This window comes from Arachis hypogaea, chromosome 10 (assembly GCF_003086295.3).
Source record: "Arachis hypogaea cultivar Tifrunner chromosome 10, arahy.Tifrunner.gnm2.J5K5, whole genome shotgun sequence".
Lineage (NCBI taxonomy): Eukaryota > Viridiplantae > Streptophyta > Magnoliopsida > Fabales > Fabaceae > Arachis > Arachis hypogaea.
This window is the reverse complement of record NC_092045.1, coordinates 3,330,941-3,348,125: the sequence shown is the minus strand read 5'-3', so window position 1 is coordinate 3,348,125 and position 17,185 is coordinate 3,330,941. Positions and strand designations below refer to the sequence as shown.

The window sequence follows — 17,185 nt, the reverse complement described above, 5'->3', positions numbered from 1 at the left end:
ATAACTCCTTTGTTCTTTTTCTTTACATGATCCAAAAAGCTAGAAGATTTCGGCACCTTCCCTAGGTACTTTGCGCCTTGTAATTTTATTGCTCTTATAATGATGAGACTCAACACTGAACTCACAAGGCATGGAACCATTACCATTACCATTACCAAACAATGTACAATAAAGGTTTAATCACTCCTTTCCAAACCAAAACTATGTCAATCCTACAAAAGTGAAAAATACTATAAATAGACAAACACATAAACACAGTATTTGTTAATGATAATAAATGAGACTACAACTTAGCACTCTCTATTAAATATTAATGTAAAAATAACATTGAAAAGTTGGATTAATTTGTCTTTATTATGTGTGGTAAGTGTAAGATATTTTATATAAGAATAAGTGCTTGTTTTAGTGCTATTGAATCGATAAAAAAATTAATGAAAAAAAAAATTTATTTTTTAGTGTGTTTGACAAATTTCTAATAATAAAAGAAAAATTATTAGAAAAATAAAAAAATGTCTTTTTTGAAAAACTACAATTTACATCTTTTTTTTAAAAGATCTTTTTTCTTAAAAAAAGATTTTTTTCATATAATAAATGAACAAAAAAATCATTTTATCTTATTTTATCCAAACATAATTGATAAATAAAAAGATCTTTTTATATAAGATATCCAAATATAAAATCACTATAAAAAAAATCTTTTAAAAAATATCATTTAAAAAAAATATTTTTCAAAAATAACGTCCAAACAAACCCTAAGTACATAAATCTATTTTTAATTAATTAATATTAATCCATTTTTATTGTAAAATAATCATCATTTTTTAGAGTTTAGAGTTTAAATTTTAAAAAATAATATAAAAAATAACTAACAAATAATTAATTCTTTAATTGAATTCTTTTTTATTAAATTGAACTCGTTAAATTAAGTTGGCTATATAGGAATAAAAATATAATGTATACATAATAATCATTTACTAAAATCAATTATTATGTATTTATATAAAAATATATGTATTATTTAATTTATTTTTAATATATATTTTATATTTTAACATATATTTTATATTACTTTGCTTTGGTGGGTGGATTTGATATTAACTACCTAGCACGGTTGACATATATAGGAAATATGATCTGCTTTTGTTATCAACAATTGAGAAGGTAATTGCGAACCTATTGAGTGTTTTAATTGTTCTTTGATCCTATTTTCGTTTTGTGATGAATATTGTTAAACAAAATCCAAACACATAGTACATATAAAATGATTCATGGATAGAGAATTAAATGGGAAATTGACAATTGTGAGGGGGAAGGAAACACAAAAAAAGACTTAGCGCTCATGGTATTAATTATATGTGGGTCAACTCTTTGGATTTTGCAGCTACATCATGGCATCTTCGTTTTCGTATCTTAAGCTGCTTATTTTTGTTTGCTTTTGGCGTTTGGATTTGGTAATTAAGGAACAATAGTCATAACACTTGCTTTTGTAAGAAGTGCAGTATTAAGATGGAAAAAAATTATTTAGTAGATTATAGTTTTTTTTTCTTATTAATATTTATATGAAAATTTTTATTTATGTGAGAATATCAGTATTATTTTGTATAAAATAAAAATAGATTAATATTTACTTGAGGAAAAGGGAAAAATGCTAATACGTAATCATTGTCATGAGTGATGAGTCGTGATGAGTGTTTTGTACCAATTTTTTTATAACAATAATAATAAATCCAATTGTTATTAGATTCGGTCGAATCAACTAATTTATCGATTATAGTTTTTTTTTAACAAAAATTAGGGATATATTTATCTTTTTATCCAAAAAATTAAATATAATTCGATTTAGATTGTGTAAATCAGTCAAACTAAATTAGGTTTAATAATTAGAATGCGGACAATTAGATTTATTATTATTGCTATAATAAATCGATTTTATTCTGGTGTATTAAGAAATAAATTATTAACCAATACGTCTTAAAAAAATATTTTTAGTGTCTTTATCGAAATGGTCTATAAAATGCTAATATGTAATCTGTGTCATGAGTGATGAGTCATGATGAGTGTTTTGTACCATCCCTTGGGCACACTATAGAGCTTCCCACGCACCTTCCACGAAAGAGTAACACCTTTTTTCATTTTTATTTCTTAAAACATATTTGATGATTAATATATATTTAAAGTTTTGAATGCATAATAAGGAAATATTTGTTGAAGGGAAAAGAAAAGGTTTTGGTGTCTGAGTGAATGTCGTTTTCAAGAGAAATCCACTCTTATCTGTACTTGAATTGTCAACTTCTCAGTTCTCATCACTTACTCTTCCTTCATAGTTCGTTTATTCTCCGTGTCTAACTATATAAACGCTCTTAATAATCCTTCTACTGCATTGTTCTCACTTCTCATTATTACTTGATATATATATAGTTGTTGTGGTGGTCAATGGGATCGAAGAGGAACACGGTGGTTTTCGAGGACTACTTCCCGGCAATGGTGGAGAAACTGGGGACTGAAGGGTTCATGAAGGAGCTGACAAATGGGTTCCAGTTGTTGATGGACAGAGAGAAGAAAGTGATCACATTTGAGAGCCTCAAGAGGAACTCTGCATTGCTTGGGTTGGAAGGGATGAGTGATGATGAGATAATGAGCATGCTGAGAGAAGGTGATCTTGATGGAGATGGTGCTCTTGATGAGATGGAGTTCTGCACGCTCATGTTCAGGTTGAGCCCTGCTTTGATGAATAACTCTAAGCAACTTTTGGAGGAAGCCATTTTTAGTGCTCATTAGAAAACAACTCTTTTGATTTTGCTCTTTCAGTTTCAGCTCCCTCTGTTGTGTTATAAGCTTCTTATTTCCCTATATTTTTCTGGGGCTGCTTCTGTACTTTGTAATTGCAGAGTTGTAACTGAGTTTCTTCACTTTTCTTCACCAATCAGACTTCAATTTCCTGTGTCTTGCTGACAAAGCAATCAAACAAGGTAGGTAAACACATTATTAACATTTAAGAATTTTAAACATGGAAGCAACAACTTGGTCAGTGAGGCTTATGCACGTCTAAATCTTAGATTTTAGAAATTTAAAGTACTGAAATTTCACTTGTTCATACACATTTACACTAGTTTTCTTGAATAAAGAATCACAAGTATGGACCGAATCTAGATGATGACTTTCCAAATCAAAGCACATTTACAATGCTATAAGATTTGATGCCCTTTTCAATTAAGGGAATGTTTGATTGAAAGATACAGATATGATGAAAATTTTCAGTGAATTTAATTTGTAAAATTATACATGTCACAAAGTTTATCCGCAATAACTTCAGCTCCATTTTTGTCCCCCAAACTAAAATTCTATTCTTTAACCAATATCTTCAAACCACCGCTAACAATATCCGTATGTCTTATTTAATGATTGGAGATTCGCTACATGTTTACTACGGACAAAACTCAGTTATACTGAACCTCTAAAGTTTGGTGCTGTGTAAGAAAGTGATTTAAGCCAATATTGTCTAAACAAATTTGCAAGCTCCATGAGAACTTTGTGTTAATCTATTTAAGGACTCGCTCCCTCTTTTAAAAACTACTCTCCTCCTTATCTCTCGTTTGCATGATAGGTGATTGATGTATAACATATTGATTTTCTGTTAACAACGTTTATATTGTACTGTGAAAATAAGTGAGGCTAACTCAGATCTGGCAATATAGAAAGCCAACACTGTGAAAATAAGCTTCTCACGCATGTCTTCAAATCTTACTGTAATACTCGCTTCTCTTGTTGCATGATATTATCAATCAATAAAATTGAATCTTTTCACCAAAACAATAAGAAACAGAAAACCATATATAGTACTCATGATTATCCATAAACATTGCAGGGTTATTACGAATTAATTACTAGTGAAGCATTGCGGTGAAAGATGGGCATTCATGCAAAGATTGGAAGCAGCAGCAACGAGATAATACAAGGAAGCTGCAAGGAGCCATGCCAACATGTAACAGGCATCAAAGTGAGTTTTGATTATTAGAGCATTGATGCTAATGTACTTTGTGCTGGTTAATCAGTACTAAACAGATGAAACTTCTAGACAAATTGACCATTCAACATTAACAAAGTTACAGACTAAGACCGTTCTTAGTAGCATAGCTCAGTGCAGAGCTGTTGCGGCTCCACAACACCACTAAAAAGTGTAACTGGAGATCTTCCTGAGTAGGCCCTCATTTTGGATAGAGGATATCATAGTGACCAGGGCGATATAGCAACGTGATGAATGGATTATTCTTTCCATCGCTAAGACTAGCATTTGGGAGATCACTGGCAGCTGGCATGAAATCGTGATGATTTACGCTGACACCTCCAGTATCGCAAGAACTGCGGTCAAGATACACAACACGGATTGGAACACCCAATGCATCAGAAAGGGCAGTGATCTGCACATGGTCGCTCTCTTCACCCATTGGTTCAACCGATGATTTGCAAAACTAAACCACAAGACATAGTGTGAGAGATTGATAATCATATGAATAAAATTGGGGGAAAAAAATCCTAAGAAGGAGACCAAGCAAAATTATTCAACAAAAGAAGTAATGGTACATCATTTTTTAAGATATTAAATTTAAAATCAGCTTTTGGAGGGATAGAATAATTCTTAATGTCGAACAAACCTGCTCGACTGTAGTATTAGTCAGACCCATTATGAAAGGTTCAAAAAACACTGAGCGCTTTTGTATCTCAGCAGAGGTAACAAATCTGAAGAACATTACAACTAAACAAACAAATTCGTCAAGAGATAAGACAGAAATGAGATTAAGGTATTTCGGGGGTGTGTTGCAACTTCCAAGTCACTCACCATAATCAGAAACTGATGGATCTCGGCATCTAGAAACAAGTTCTTCATGACTGTAATCATAAAAAGTTTATTCAGACAAAACCCTAAGGAAAAGAAAGAAAAGAAACAGAAAAAGGAAAACCAGATCCAGAAAGACAGCAAAAGATCATAATTAGATATTTTGTGGAACATGTACTTCCAACTTATGATAGTCAATGCTAATTCATGGGGAAGGAAAGAGAAACTTAAACTTAACACCTTATGGAAGTCTCTTTCCCTTGAATAACACCTTCCAGCTGCTCAATGAATAACTGAAAATTTATAACTACTATCAGATAATCAGAAGTAAATTTACATTTAAATACGGGAAATATTCATGTGTAAAGCTTTCTATAGCCGCTGAAAATTTCTCCACATATTTAGAATTCGAAAATGTTTGGTAACTAAAAAGATTTAGCCAAAAACAGCCAAAACTTACATTATTTAGCATTCATTAATTGTATGATTTTCATTTCCCCACTTTTTTTTGAACCACCAAAGTCTTATCATTCAATAAATCCAGCAAAAATATACCAAATGCCATAAACAGCAACGCAAATTTGGGGAAATTTTCAAAGCTTAGTAGATTCATAGCAAACTTGCCTAGTAAATCTTACTGTTGCAGTATACCCCAAAAAAATAAAGAAGGAAGATGTGATATGAGTTACCGCAAAAAAATCTTCAAATGTCAAGTCTGCATAACCCAAGGACTGTAGTGCCTTCCTACTCTTTTCAATATTAGCTTGTATACGTTCAACCTCTGCTTGATCTTGACTTAGCAAAATATGCTCCTGAAACAAGTTAACAATAAGTTATTCATTGGTAAAAGATACTGGAATATTTGATTACTGATTCCATACTCCACAGACCATAGTGCGGCCATAAACGCATTAAAACATACAAGGTATGAAAACATAAAGCCTCGAAAGAAGCAGTTGCCATCTCCCCGAGTTCGCCGAATAGCAGCATATTGCTCATCAAGCACCTGTATTAAGGGTGACAAAAGAAATGGGTTCAACAAACAAGGTTACATGCAAAAAGTTGAAAATAAAAGGTTAACCAAACCTTTATTTTCTCCAGCAAGATTGGACTGCCTGATTCATATTCAGCAGCTAAGCTACTTATTGGTTCCTGCCAATTTGTCACATTAATTAAAAGTCAAAAACTTTTTCCCACTCGTGACTATAATCATGTTCCACCCCTTTTATTTAGGACTATAACAGTAATAACAATAATGATAATAATCAGTAATCACAAACGTGTATCACGTATTCAAATCCTCCACAAAGATTCAAGAAATTCGAAAGAGATGAAGGTGTTAGGCTTACCTTATCGCCGAGAAATGGAATTTTCTTGGCTTCCTCAGCATTAATTGCAGATTTCTGCTGCATTATGTCATCATCCACAAAATTACCCCAATCATGAACCTCAGTCGCATGCGCTGCTTGGCCATCTTCCAGCACTGCTTCTTTGTTCTGCATTTTACCGTCTCGAACCAATTCCCTACTTTCTTGGAAATGAAAGGAAAATATGCGGTGAACTGCGAAGTCTCATCCAATTCACCTTATGAGAGAAAAGGAGAAGAAAGAACGCTAGACGATAAAGAGCTTTACCTTACACAAGAGACGGGAGCTTTCGATTAGAATATCTTCTTCTTCAATAACAAGAATGAGTGAGTGAGAGAACAGCGAACACCTCGAATCCCTAAATTCCCAAATTTGCGATCACTTCTGCAACTGAACTGAAGCAAAACGCACCCGTCTTGCCAATTTATACTGCACGGCGTAACGTAAAGTCGTAAACGCTTCATGTGAAAAATAAGTAGATATGGATAAATTATTTATGATTTGTTATTTTAAGTAATAAAATAAAATAAATGACAATTTAATTCCATTTAACATAATTGTTTGTTTACCGAATTTTGTAAATGTTGTGATAAGATTAGTTACGGGGAATGATTGGCGATTCAGTATTCTCAAGGAAAAATATATTTAATAAAAATTTGAAAAAGTTATTTCATGTAGAGGCTTAAATATATTATTTTTATAGTAAAATAATAGTATTGGTAAACACTAATAATAGTGTTCTTTTATTTATATTTTATTTTATTATTTTTTTTATTTATTTTACAACACGTTATTAGTACGAGACTCTGATTAAATTTTTAGAAAAATTCAGGTAACAAATTTTTATTATATCGAATTTTTTCATCTTGAATTCAATGCTCTTGATATATCTGAAAATAATTATTTATCATGGATATTAGATGCTGAAATCCATCTTGATTCAATAGATCTTAAAAATACCATTAAGGCTGAAAATAATGCATCCCAGAAGGATAAAGCCAAAGCCATAATTTTTCTTCGTCGTCATCTTGACGAAAGATTGAAAAATGAATATCTCATATTAAAATATCCTACAGATCTTTGGAAAGACCTTGAAGAAAGTTACAATCATAAAAAATGGTGATACTTCCTCAAGCCCGATATGAATGGACGCACATGTGTCTATAGGATTTTAAATCCATAAATGAATATAACTCGGCAATGTTTCGAATCACCTCACGAATGAAATTATGTGGGGAAAAGATAACTGATAATGATATGTTAGAGAAAATTTTCTCAACCTTCCATGCCTCGAATGTACTCCTACAGCAGTATCGAGAAAAAGGATTTAAAAAATATTCTAAACTAGTTTCCTGCCTTCTCGTTGCTAAACACAACAATGAGTTGCTCTTAAAGAATCACGAAGCGCGCCCAGCTGGCGCCACCCCATTTTCTGAAGTAAATGCAGCAAATCATTACCCCATAAAAAGGTAAATGGCAAGGTTTTAATAACAAAAAAAATTATGGAAGAAAAAAGAATTATGTTCAAAAGAGAGGATCTCACCAGAAATGGGATAAAGAAAGAAATATTGGGTAAAATAAATCAACAGATGATAAGTGTTTCCGTTGTGGTGGAAAGGGTCATTGGTCGCATACCTGTCGTACACCAAGGCACCTAGTCGATCTTTATCAAGCATCTTTGAAAAAGGACGACAAAGGAAAGGAAACAAATTTTGTTTCAAATGATACTAAAAATTCCACCACGCATTATGATGTATCTGATTTCTTTGAGGATCCTGAAGAAAATATTGGTCATTTGATCAATGATGAAATAGTTTAATATGTGAGATTATTAAGTATTCATGTAAATAAATAATGTAAAAAACTTATTGTTAAGTTTTATTTTTTATATATTTAAGTTTTAAATATGATGTATATAAATAATGAAATATTAATGTTTATGAATTTTGAAATCATTACACGTGTCAAGTTTTTAAAATAAAATTTTTGTATATGACATTATTTTTATATATAGTGTTTCTTAGAAAAATAATTCTGATCAAGTATTCAATTTAACTGTGCATACTACTCATTTTATTATTATTATTATTTGTCTTTGAAGAAAATGGCAAGGATATATAATGAAGATGTATGCCTTGCGGATAGTGCAAGTTCGCACACCATTCTCAAAAGTGATATATATTTTACCCATCTTGTGCCAAAAGAAGAATATGTTAATACTATTATTGGCTCAAGCAATGTGATTGAAGGCTCCGGAAGAACTATAATTTTGTTCTCCGAATGAACAAAATTCATAATAAATAATGCACTATTGTCTACCAAGTCTCTAAGAAACTTGTTGAGTTTTAAAGATATTCGCCGAAATAGATATCATATTGAGACTATGAATGAGGGAAGTCATGAGTACTTATGTATTCACAACTCATGATTCAAATAAAAAGGTTATACTAGAAAAGTTACCCTCACTTTCATCTTGGTTATATTATACCAAGATTAGTGCAATTGAATCACATGCCATTGTAAACCAAAAGTTTACTAACCCAAATGAATTCATAACTTAGCACGACCGATTGGGTCATCCGGGAACAACCATGATGCGGAGAATTATTGAAACCTCTCATGGACATTCACTAAAGAACAAGAAGATTCTTGAATCTAGTGAATTTTGTTGTGTTGCATGTTCTCAATGGAAGTTAATTTTAAGGCCATCACCATTAAAGATTGGATTTGAGTCTCCTGAATTCTTAGAAAGAATTCAAGGCGATATATGTGGACCAATTCATCTATCATGTGGATCTTTTAGATATTTTATGGTCCAAATAGACGCATCTTCGAGATTGTCACATGTGTGCTTATTGTCTTTTCGTAACCTGGCGTTTGCGAGATTACTGGCTCAAATTATTCGATTAAAAGCACAATTTCCAGAAAATCCAATCAAAGCAATTCGTCTTGATAATGCTGGTGAATTTACTTCCCAAGCTTTTGATGCTTAGTGTATGGCTAATGGAATAAGTGTTGAACATCCAGTAGCTCATGTTCACACACAAAATGGGTTAGTAGAATCACCTATTAAACGCCTGAATTAATTACAAGACCCTTACTTATGAGAACAAATCTCCCAACCTCGGTTTGGGGGCATGCTATTTACATGCAGCAGCACTTATTCGTTTGAGGCCAACGAGTTACCATCAGTTCTCTCCTATGCAATTAGCTTTTGGCCAGTAGCCAAATGTTTCCCATTTAAGAATATTCAGGTGTGCGATATATGTTTCCATTGTACGACCTAATCGCACCAAAAGAAAATTGTGGATATATGTTCGATATGATTCTCCCTCTATAGTGAGGTATCTTGAGATACAAACATGAGATGTATTTAAAGTCCGATTTGTAGATTGTCATTTTGATGAATCAAAATTTCCAATATTAGGGGGAGAGAACAAGCTTTTTGAAAAGGAACTTAATTGGAATGCATTATCATTGATGCATTTAGATCCTCGATCAGGGCAATGTGACCTAGAAGTTCAAAAGATTATACATTTGCAAAAAAATAGCAAAGGAATTGCTTGATGCATTTTCCAATACAAAGAGGATAACCAAATCTTATATACTAGCGAAAAATGTCCCAATTCAAATTGATGTCCCAGTTGGACAAATTGCCACCGAAAAAAATACACGCCAGAAGAGTGGCAGACCTGTCGGTTCTAAAGACAAAAATCCTCGAAAGAGAAAAGAGGTAAATACTATTCTTGTTGAAAAAGATATAGTAAAGAAACCTGCAGTTGTCCAAAATTCTAATATAATTTTAACACCAGAAGACGTTCAGGTACTTGAAAATTATGAAAATGACGGGATCTCGATAAATTATGTCTTTACATGAGAAAAATAGGATCAAAATAAGACAATTGTCAATGAAATATTTGCATATAATGTGACATTGAATATCATGCATGAAAATAAGGATCTTGAGCCAAGATCAGTCGAAGAATGACGACAAAGAAATGGTTGGCCAAAATGGGAAGAAGCCATGAAGGCTGAATTAGACTCACTTGCAAAACGTGATATCTTTGGACCTGTAGTCCGTACACCTAAAGATGTAAAACCTGTTGGATACCGATGGGTATTTGTGAGAAAATGAAATGAGAAAAATGAAGTTGTGCGCTACAAAGCTCGACTTGTGGCACAAGGTTTTTCACAAAGGCCCTGTATACATTATAAAGAAATGTATTCCCCTGTAGTGGATGCGATAACATTGCGTTATTTGGTCAATTTATCTGGATATCATAAACTGCATATGTATTTAATGGATGTGGTAACAGTCTATTTATATGGCTCATCAGATCGGGATATCTATATGAAAGTGCCTGAAGGACTAAAGATATCTAAATCATCCAATGAATATTCGCAAGGGTTATACTTAGTCAAATTGCAAAGATCTTTATATGGTCTAAAGAAATCTGGACGAATGTGGTATAATCATCTTACTGAGTATTTGGTCAAAAATGGATTCAAGAATGATGATATCTGCACATGTGTTTTCATAAAGAAATCTGCATCTGGATTCATTATAATTGCTGTGTATATTGATGATTTAAATATCATTGGAACTCCTGAAGAGATTCCAACTATTATAAAAACTCTAAAAGAAGAGTTTGAGATGAAAGATCTTGGAAAGACTAAATTTTGTCTCGGCCTGCAGATCGAGCATATAAAAAATAGGATCTTTATTCATCCAACAATATACACAGAAAAGATCTTGAAGAGATTTTACATGGATAAGTCACATCCATTAAGTACTCCAATGATTGTAAGATCTTTTGATGTGGAAAAGAATCAATTACGTCCTAAAGAAGAGAATGAAGATATCCTTGGTCTTGAAGTATCATATCTTAGTGTCATTGGAGCGCTAATATATCTTGCTAATAATACACGACCTGACATATCATTTGCGGTGAATTTACTAGCAAGGTATAGTTCCTCTCCAACCAGAAGGCATTGGAGTGGAATCAAACAAATCTTTCGATATCTTCAGGGAACGGTTGATATGAGATTGTTTTATCCCTATGGATCCAAGTCACAATTAGTTGGCTATGTAGATGCTGGATACTTGTCTGATCCACATAAAGGTAGATCGTAAACAGGATACCTATTTAGATATGGTGGTACAGTTATATCATGGAGGTCCACGAAACAGACAATTACAGTAATATCCTCTAATCATGCTGAAATACTAGCAATTCATGAAGCAAGTCGCGAGTGTTTTTAGCTCAGGAGTTTGATTCAATATATTCCGTCATCATATGGGCTAATTGATCATAAGATAGCTCCAACTGTCTTGTTTGAAGATAATACAGCATGCATTGCTCAACTTAAAGGCGGATAAATCAAAGGTGATAGAACAAAGCATATTTCTCCCAAATTCTTCTTCACTCATTATCTTCAAAATCAAGGGACAATTGATGTCCAACATATCTGCTCAATCCTTTGAAAGATTGGTGCATGAGATTAGGATGCGCCAGTTTCGAGATATTAAATGATGTCGACAAGAGGGGGAGACTGTACTCTTTTTTCCCTGGTCAGGTTTTTTCCCATTGGATTTTCTTGACAAGGTTTTTAATGAGGCAATTCCCATCACAAAGGATTTTGTACTCTTTTTCCTTCACTAAAGTTTTTTTCCCATTGGATTTTTCTTTAATAAGATTTTAACGAGGCATAATCCTAAATGGACATCCAAGAGGGGGTGTTGTGATAAGATTATTTACGTAGATGTCCATTTATGATGGGAGGTTCAGTATTCTCAAGGAAGAATACATTTAATAAGAATTTGAAAAAGCTATCTCATGTACGTATATAAGTATAGGCTTAAGCCTCTGACAGTTACACACAGCTATAATAAAAGCAAATACTTTTTCTCTCTCTCTCTCTCTTTCTTATATGCACTACAATATAAAACACGTCTTTACTTTCTCTCTTCACATACTACTAATATAATATTAATAGATTATCTTTATAGTAGTATAATCGTCTTGGTAAATACTGATAGTAGTGTTTTTCTATTTATACTTTATTTTATTATCTCTCCTTTATTTATTTTACAACAGTAAATTAGATATTAGAAGTATTATTAATTAATTAACGAGCTGTCTGCTAGTTACGTTGTACAAGTGTAATTAGTTTGTCATATATTTCTTATATAATATATTATTAGTAAACTATGTCAACGGAGGGTTCTGCTAGGGTTTTGACGAAGGAGGTGGATCTGGTTCAATGGAGTACGAAGAAGGTCAAGTCTTGTGAGGCTTTAAACCTAAATCGACAAGGAGACTAGGTGGATCTAGATCAAGACAATCCTCATAAAACAGATGGCAAGTCAAAAATCTCGTATAAGGAGAGCCTTCTCTTGTCCCCAAGCGTCTTGTTAGATGATATGTCCACTCATGGCAACGACATGGGCGAGGATCGGCCTAATTTGGAAGACCAATGGTATAGGGAGGAGGAAGATCTGAGCAATAAGCCCTTCGACCCATTCCCCACTATCCCAGTGTCCAAGGAAGAGTTTGAAGATTGGTGCAAGCCTTGGAAGAATGCTCTGATCGTTAAAGTTCTAGGCAAGAGAGTAGCCCTTGGCTTCATCGAGCAGCAACTGCAGCGTGACTAGGCACAAAAAGGGAAGATTAGTGTGATTGACATGGACCAAGACTACTATCTGGTGCATATTGCTGAGGAAGATGACTACTCCCATGCTCTTATAGGAGGACCATGGATGATCGCAGGACACTATCTTATTGTTCAAAGATGGAGACCTTTCTTTCTAGTGTCCGAGAACCATGTGAGGAAGATTGCGGCTTGGATTCGCATCCCAACCTTCCTATTGAGCTATACAACCACCGCTTCTTGCGGAGGGTAGGATCTACTATTGGGAATATGCTGAAAATTGATCGAGCTACTTCTATACATTCGAGAGAAAAATTTACGAGGATTTGCGTCGAGATTGACTTGTCAAAGAAATTAATGCATAGAATTTATGTCCTTGGAAGCATGCTTAATATTGAATACGAAGGGTTGCATCTCATTTGTTTCTCCTGTGAAAAATATGGCCATAAGGTGGAGCAGTGCAGTGAAAATGGTGGGCATAAGTCGGATCAACCGGCGGTGGAGATGGCAGGCGAGAAGGAGAGAGCGACGGTGGTGAGGGAAAGGGCTGATGTCAGCACAGGCAAGGTGGATCGGAAAACACCGGCTAATTAGGAACACATTGATGACTATATCGTGCAACGGGAAAATCAGAATTCCCCTAATTTTGGCCCCTGGATGATGGTAAGGAGGTACCAAAGAAGGAAACAGGAGAAAATCTCGAGGGAGAATAAAAAACAAATTCAAACATTTAGTGCCATTTCTAATAAGGAAAGAAAAGGCAGTACAAAGAACACCTTTAATGAAGGAGGATCCAGGTTTAATGTTTTATATGAAGAAAGAGATGATGAGATGCAGGAAAATTTGCAACCGGAAGAGGCCATGCATACTGGGCCCGAAATTGTGGTTTCAAACCAGGCTTTTATAAAGAATCCTAAAAAAAAGACCAGATTTTACTGGGCCCATTAACCAGGCCTCTGACCAAGCTCCTATCTCCAATTCCTCCCAAGCCTAATGGGAGCATTGTTGGGCCGTCGCATCAAACCCGAAAACAATCTAACAATGAGGAGGCATCTAAAGTTGTTATAAGGAAACCCAGAGTGGGTAAGAATCCGCAGGGACCCAAAAAGGCTGTTGTCCTGAAGATTGGGCCTATGCTAACAAAAAAGGGTTTCAAGTCCAAACAGAAAATGGTGGACAAGGGATCATTATCATTAGGGGTTGCTCTCAATAGAATGGAAACCACAGCTTTTTCCTCTTCCAAGAACACAGATCGAGAGCTCATGGAAGGGGTTATTCTTGATAGGATGAGGGAAGTCACGAAACAGCAATGGGAAGACTACCAGTCTGCGAAAAACTCTAACAGAGTCTCTGAGGCCAATGTGAACCACAATCCCCTTTTAACCCAGGCCATTCTGTACCGTGAAACCCCTGTGTTGACGGTGGAGGACGAAGATGGTAGAGGGACTTCAAGTGAGCAACCGGACACAGGCAAGGAGGGACATAAGAAGTCCACCAAGGGTAAGGAATCGATGTTCCATGCAGAAGCTTCCGAGGATATGGGGGGCAGCGCTTAGTCCTTCTAGTTGAGGTACCTTTGGTCTTGAATGGCTATTTTTTTTGTCTGGGTTCTCATGAATATTGTAGCATGGAACTGTAGATGAGTTGAGGGTAAGGGTTTTTTTGCTCTTATTAGAGATATGAGAAAGGACCTTGATGTGAATTTTGTCATCTTGCTGGAAACCCATATTAGCAGTGTTTGGAGAGAGAGGGTTAGAAATAGACTTGGTCTAAATGGTAACTTTGAGGTGAAGGCTAGAAGGCAGTCAGGAGGTATTTGGTGTATGTGGGATTCTAACCTTTGTAAGGTGGAGGTGCTGAGCCATAATTTTCAAACTGTCCACATGAAGATAAAGGATAGGAATGCGAATCAGTGGTTGCTTACAGCCGTTTATGGGAGCCCGAATAGGGGTTTTAGGAAATCTCTCTGGGAGGATCTTCACAATATCGGTAGGGAAGTTAACATTCCTTGGTGCGTTATAGGCGATTTTAACGCCATTCTGAATGATCATGAACGGAGTGGGGGCTATGTTACGACATAGCAGGGCTTGCCCCGACTTCAATGCTTGCTTGTCTGATTGTGGCTTAATTGATCTTGGGTAATCGGACTGTCCGTATACTTGGAAAAGAAGATCTCTGGTGGAAAGACTTGATAGGGGGCTTGCTAATCCTGATTGGCTAATCACCTTCCCAGGGGCTTCCACCCAGCACTTGCCAAGCCTGAAGTCTGATCATTCTCCTCTCCTTCTTCGTCTTTCCTCTCAGACCTCTCCTAATAAGGGAAGAAGGCCTTTTAGATTTTTGGCCGACTGGTTGGACCACCCTGACTTCGATAATCTCGTTAACAGAGGTTGAAACCTTCAGGGGAACTGGAATACGTGTATGTGGAAGATTTTCAGCAGGTGTTAGAAGATTGGAATCATAATGTCTTTGGCAATATTCAATGCAGAAAATCAAATATTTTGAGGAGGTTTCAAGGCATTAAAAATAATCTCATTATGAACCTGAACCTCTATCTGGAGAAACTGCAGAGGGATCTTTGGGAGGAATATGAGGAGATCATGGCCCAAGAGGAATTGCTTTGGTTTCGAAAATCTCGTTGTAATTGGTTAGAGTTTGGGGACCGTAACACCAAGTTTTTCCATGGCTCAACTATGGCCCGCAAAAGGAGGAATCAGATTGAGGCTTTGCAGGATGACAATGGGTATTGGGTGCATGACCGCACAACCCTGGAAAGAATAGCAACTAGCTTTTATAGCCGGTTGTACACCAAGGATGCTCCAAACACTCCTTTTGTTTTGAAAAACTACTTCCCACCTCTTGATACAGATGACCTTGCAAGCATTGGTAGTAACATCTCTCAGATGGAAATAAAGAGCATTCTGTTCTATATGGGGAGGCTTAAGGCCCCAGGAAAAGATGGAATCCAGGCTATTTTCTATCAGAAGAAATGCGAGAGTGTAGGAACGGACCTGTGCAGACTGGTTGAAAGAATTTTCAGCAGACCCTTGGAGGTCTGGGATATTAATGAGACCCTTATCACTCTCATTCCGAAGGTCAAGCCTATAGTTTCCCTGAAGCAAATGCATCCTATCTCTTTATGCAATGTCTCCTATAAAAGTCATTACTAAATTTTTATCTAGAAGATTGAGAAGAATCATGGAAAAAGTGGTAAAGATGACTCAAAGCAGCTTTGTCCCAAGAAGGCATACCTTGGACAATATTATTATCACCCAGGAAGTCATTAACTCCATGCGGAGTAGAAAAGGCAAGAAAGGTTGGATGGTGATTAAGATCAACTTAGAGAAGACTTATGACAGGCTGAAGTGGAGCTTTATCAAGGATACCTTACAGGACATTGGTCTTCGAGAGCATATGGTGAACATTATTTATGCTTGTATTTCGACTGCTATGATGAGGGTTTTACGGAATGAAGAAGCTTTAGAGGAGTTCGCCCCCTCTAGAGGCATTTGACAGGGGGACCTTCTCTCTCCTTGTTCGTTCTCTGTATTGAGCGCCTATCTCACCTTATCAGTATGGAAGTGGAGATGGATGTATGAAAACCTATTAAACTGTGTAAGGAGGGTCCTGTCCTCTCACACCTATGCTTTACGGACAACCTTATCCTCTTTGCAGAAGTTTCTGTTGGGCAGGCTGAGATTATTGATAAAGTGTTAACTGCCTTCTGTAATAGCTTTGGCCAAAAAGTGAATAAGGAGAAGACACATATGTTCTTCTCAAAAAACGTTGGTCACACTGTTAAGGATGATATTAGGTGGGTCCTTCAATTCTCTATCAAGCAGGACTTGGGTAAATATCTGGGAGTTACGATCCTCCACTCTAGAGTCAGAAAGAATACTTATGATGATATCATGATCAAGCTCCAATCGTGCTAGAACAATTGGAAGGCCTCTTCCCTCTCCTTGACAGGGAGATCAACCCTGGTGAAATCTGTGCTTACTTTCTTACCTAGTTACACTATGCAAATTGTTTTTCTGCCTGTATCTACTTGTAATATCATAGATTCTAAATGTAGGAACTTCCTATGGGAGAAAACAGAGAATGTCAAAAAAATTCACCTTGTTAGCTGGAAGAAAGTTAATATGCATAAAGCAAAAGGCAGCTTGGGCATCCGGCATGCAAGAAGTTTAAACCATGCTTTTATGATGAAGGTTGGGTGGGGTTTGGTTGAGAAAGGAGATAGTGTTTGGGCTAAGGTGCTGAGGACTAAATACAAATGCAGTAATGACATCATTCCAGACATAAGGAGAAGACATAATGATTCAAACTTATG

General features: G+C 35.4%; 3 protein-coding genes across 5 annotated transcripts; 2 read left to right on the top strand and 1 right to left on the bottom strand.

The window, feature by feature from the left end:
• Positions 1-2,308: 2,308 nt before the first annotated feature.
• On the top strand, positions 2,309-2,923 carry LOC112714699 (calcium-binding protein PBP1). Its single transcript, XM_025766360.3, has one exon. It carries the CDS (start codon positions 2,434-2,436, stop codon positions 2,776-2,778), a length of 345 nt encoding a protein of 114 aa, XP_025622145.1. The 5' UTR covers positions 2,309-2,433; the 3' UTR covers positions 2,779-2,923.
• Positions 2,924-3,983: 1,060 nt separating this feature from the next.
• On the bottom strand, positions 3,984-6,682 carry LOC112714697 (OVARIAN TUMOR DOMAIN-containing deubiquitinating enzyme 1). Of its 3 annotated transcripts, none has more exons than XM_025766356.3 (9): positions 6,469-6,682; positions 6,184-6,365; positions 5,921-5,986; positions 5,757-5,840; positions 5,524-5,646; positions 5,075-5,127; positions 4,838-4,887; positions 4,653-4,753; positions 3,984-4,469 (listed from the first exon to the last, which is right to left on the bottom strand). In XM_025766356.3, the coding sequence occupies exons 2-9, from the start codon at positions 6,334-6,336 to the stop codon at positions 4,206-4,208; spliced, it is 894 nt and encodes a 297-aa protein (XP_025622141.1). In that variant the 5' UTR covers positions 6,337-6,365; positions 6,469-6,682; the 3' UTR covers positions 3,984-4,205. The 3 variants fall into 3 exon arrangements, with proteins under 3 accessions (XP_025622141.1, XP_025622143.1, XP_025622142.1); XM_025766358.3 differs by having other exon boundaries at positions 6,184-6,358; positions 6,469-6,667; XM_025766357.3 differs by having other exon boundaries at positions 6,184-6,361; positions 6,469-6,650.
• A 7,849-nt stretch (positions 6,683-14,531) lies between these two features.
• LOC140175949 (uncharacterized) lies at positions 14,532-16,022 on the top strand. The gene is made up of 2 exons (XM_072205755.1): positions 14,532-14,841; positions 15,256-16,022. Exons 1-2 carry the CDS (start codon positions 14,532-14,534, stop codon positions 16,020-16,022), a joined length of 1,077 nt encoding a protein of 358 aa, XP_072061856.1.
• The last annotated feature ends 1,163 nt before the right edge of the window (positions 16,023-17,185 follow it).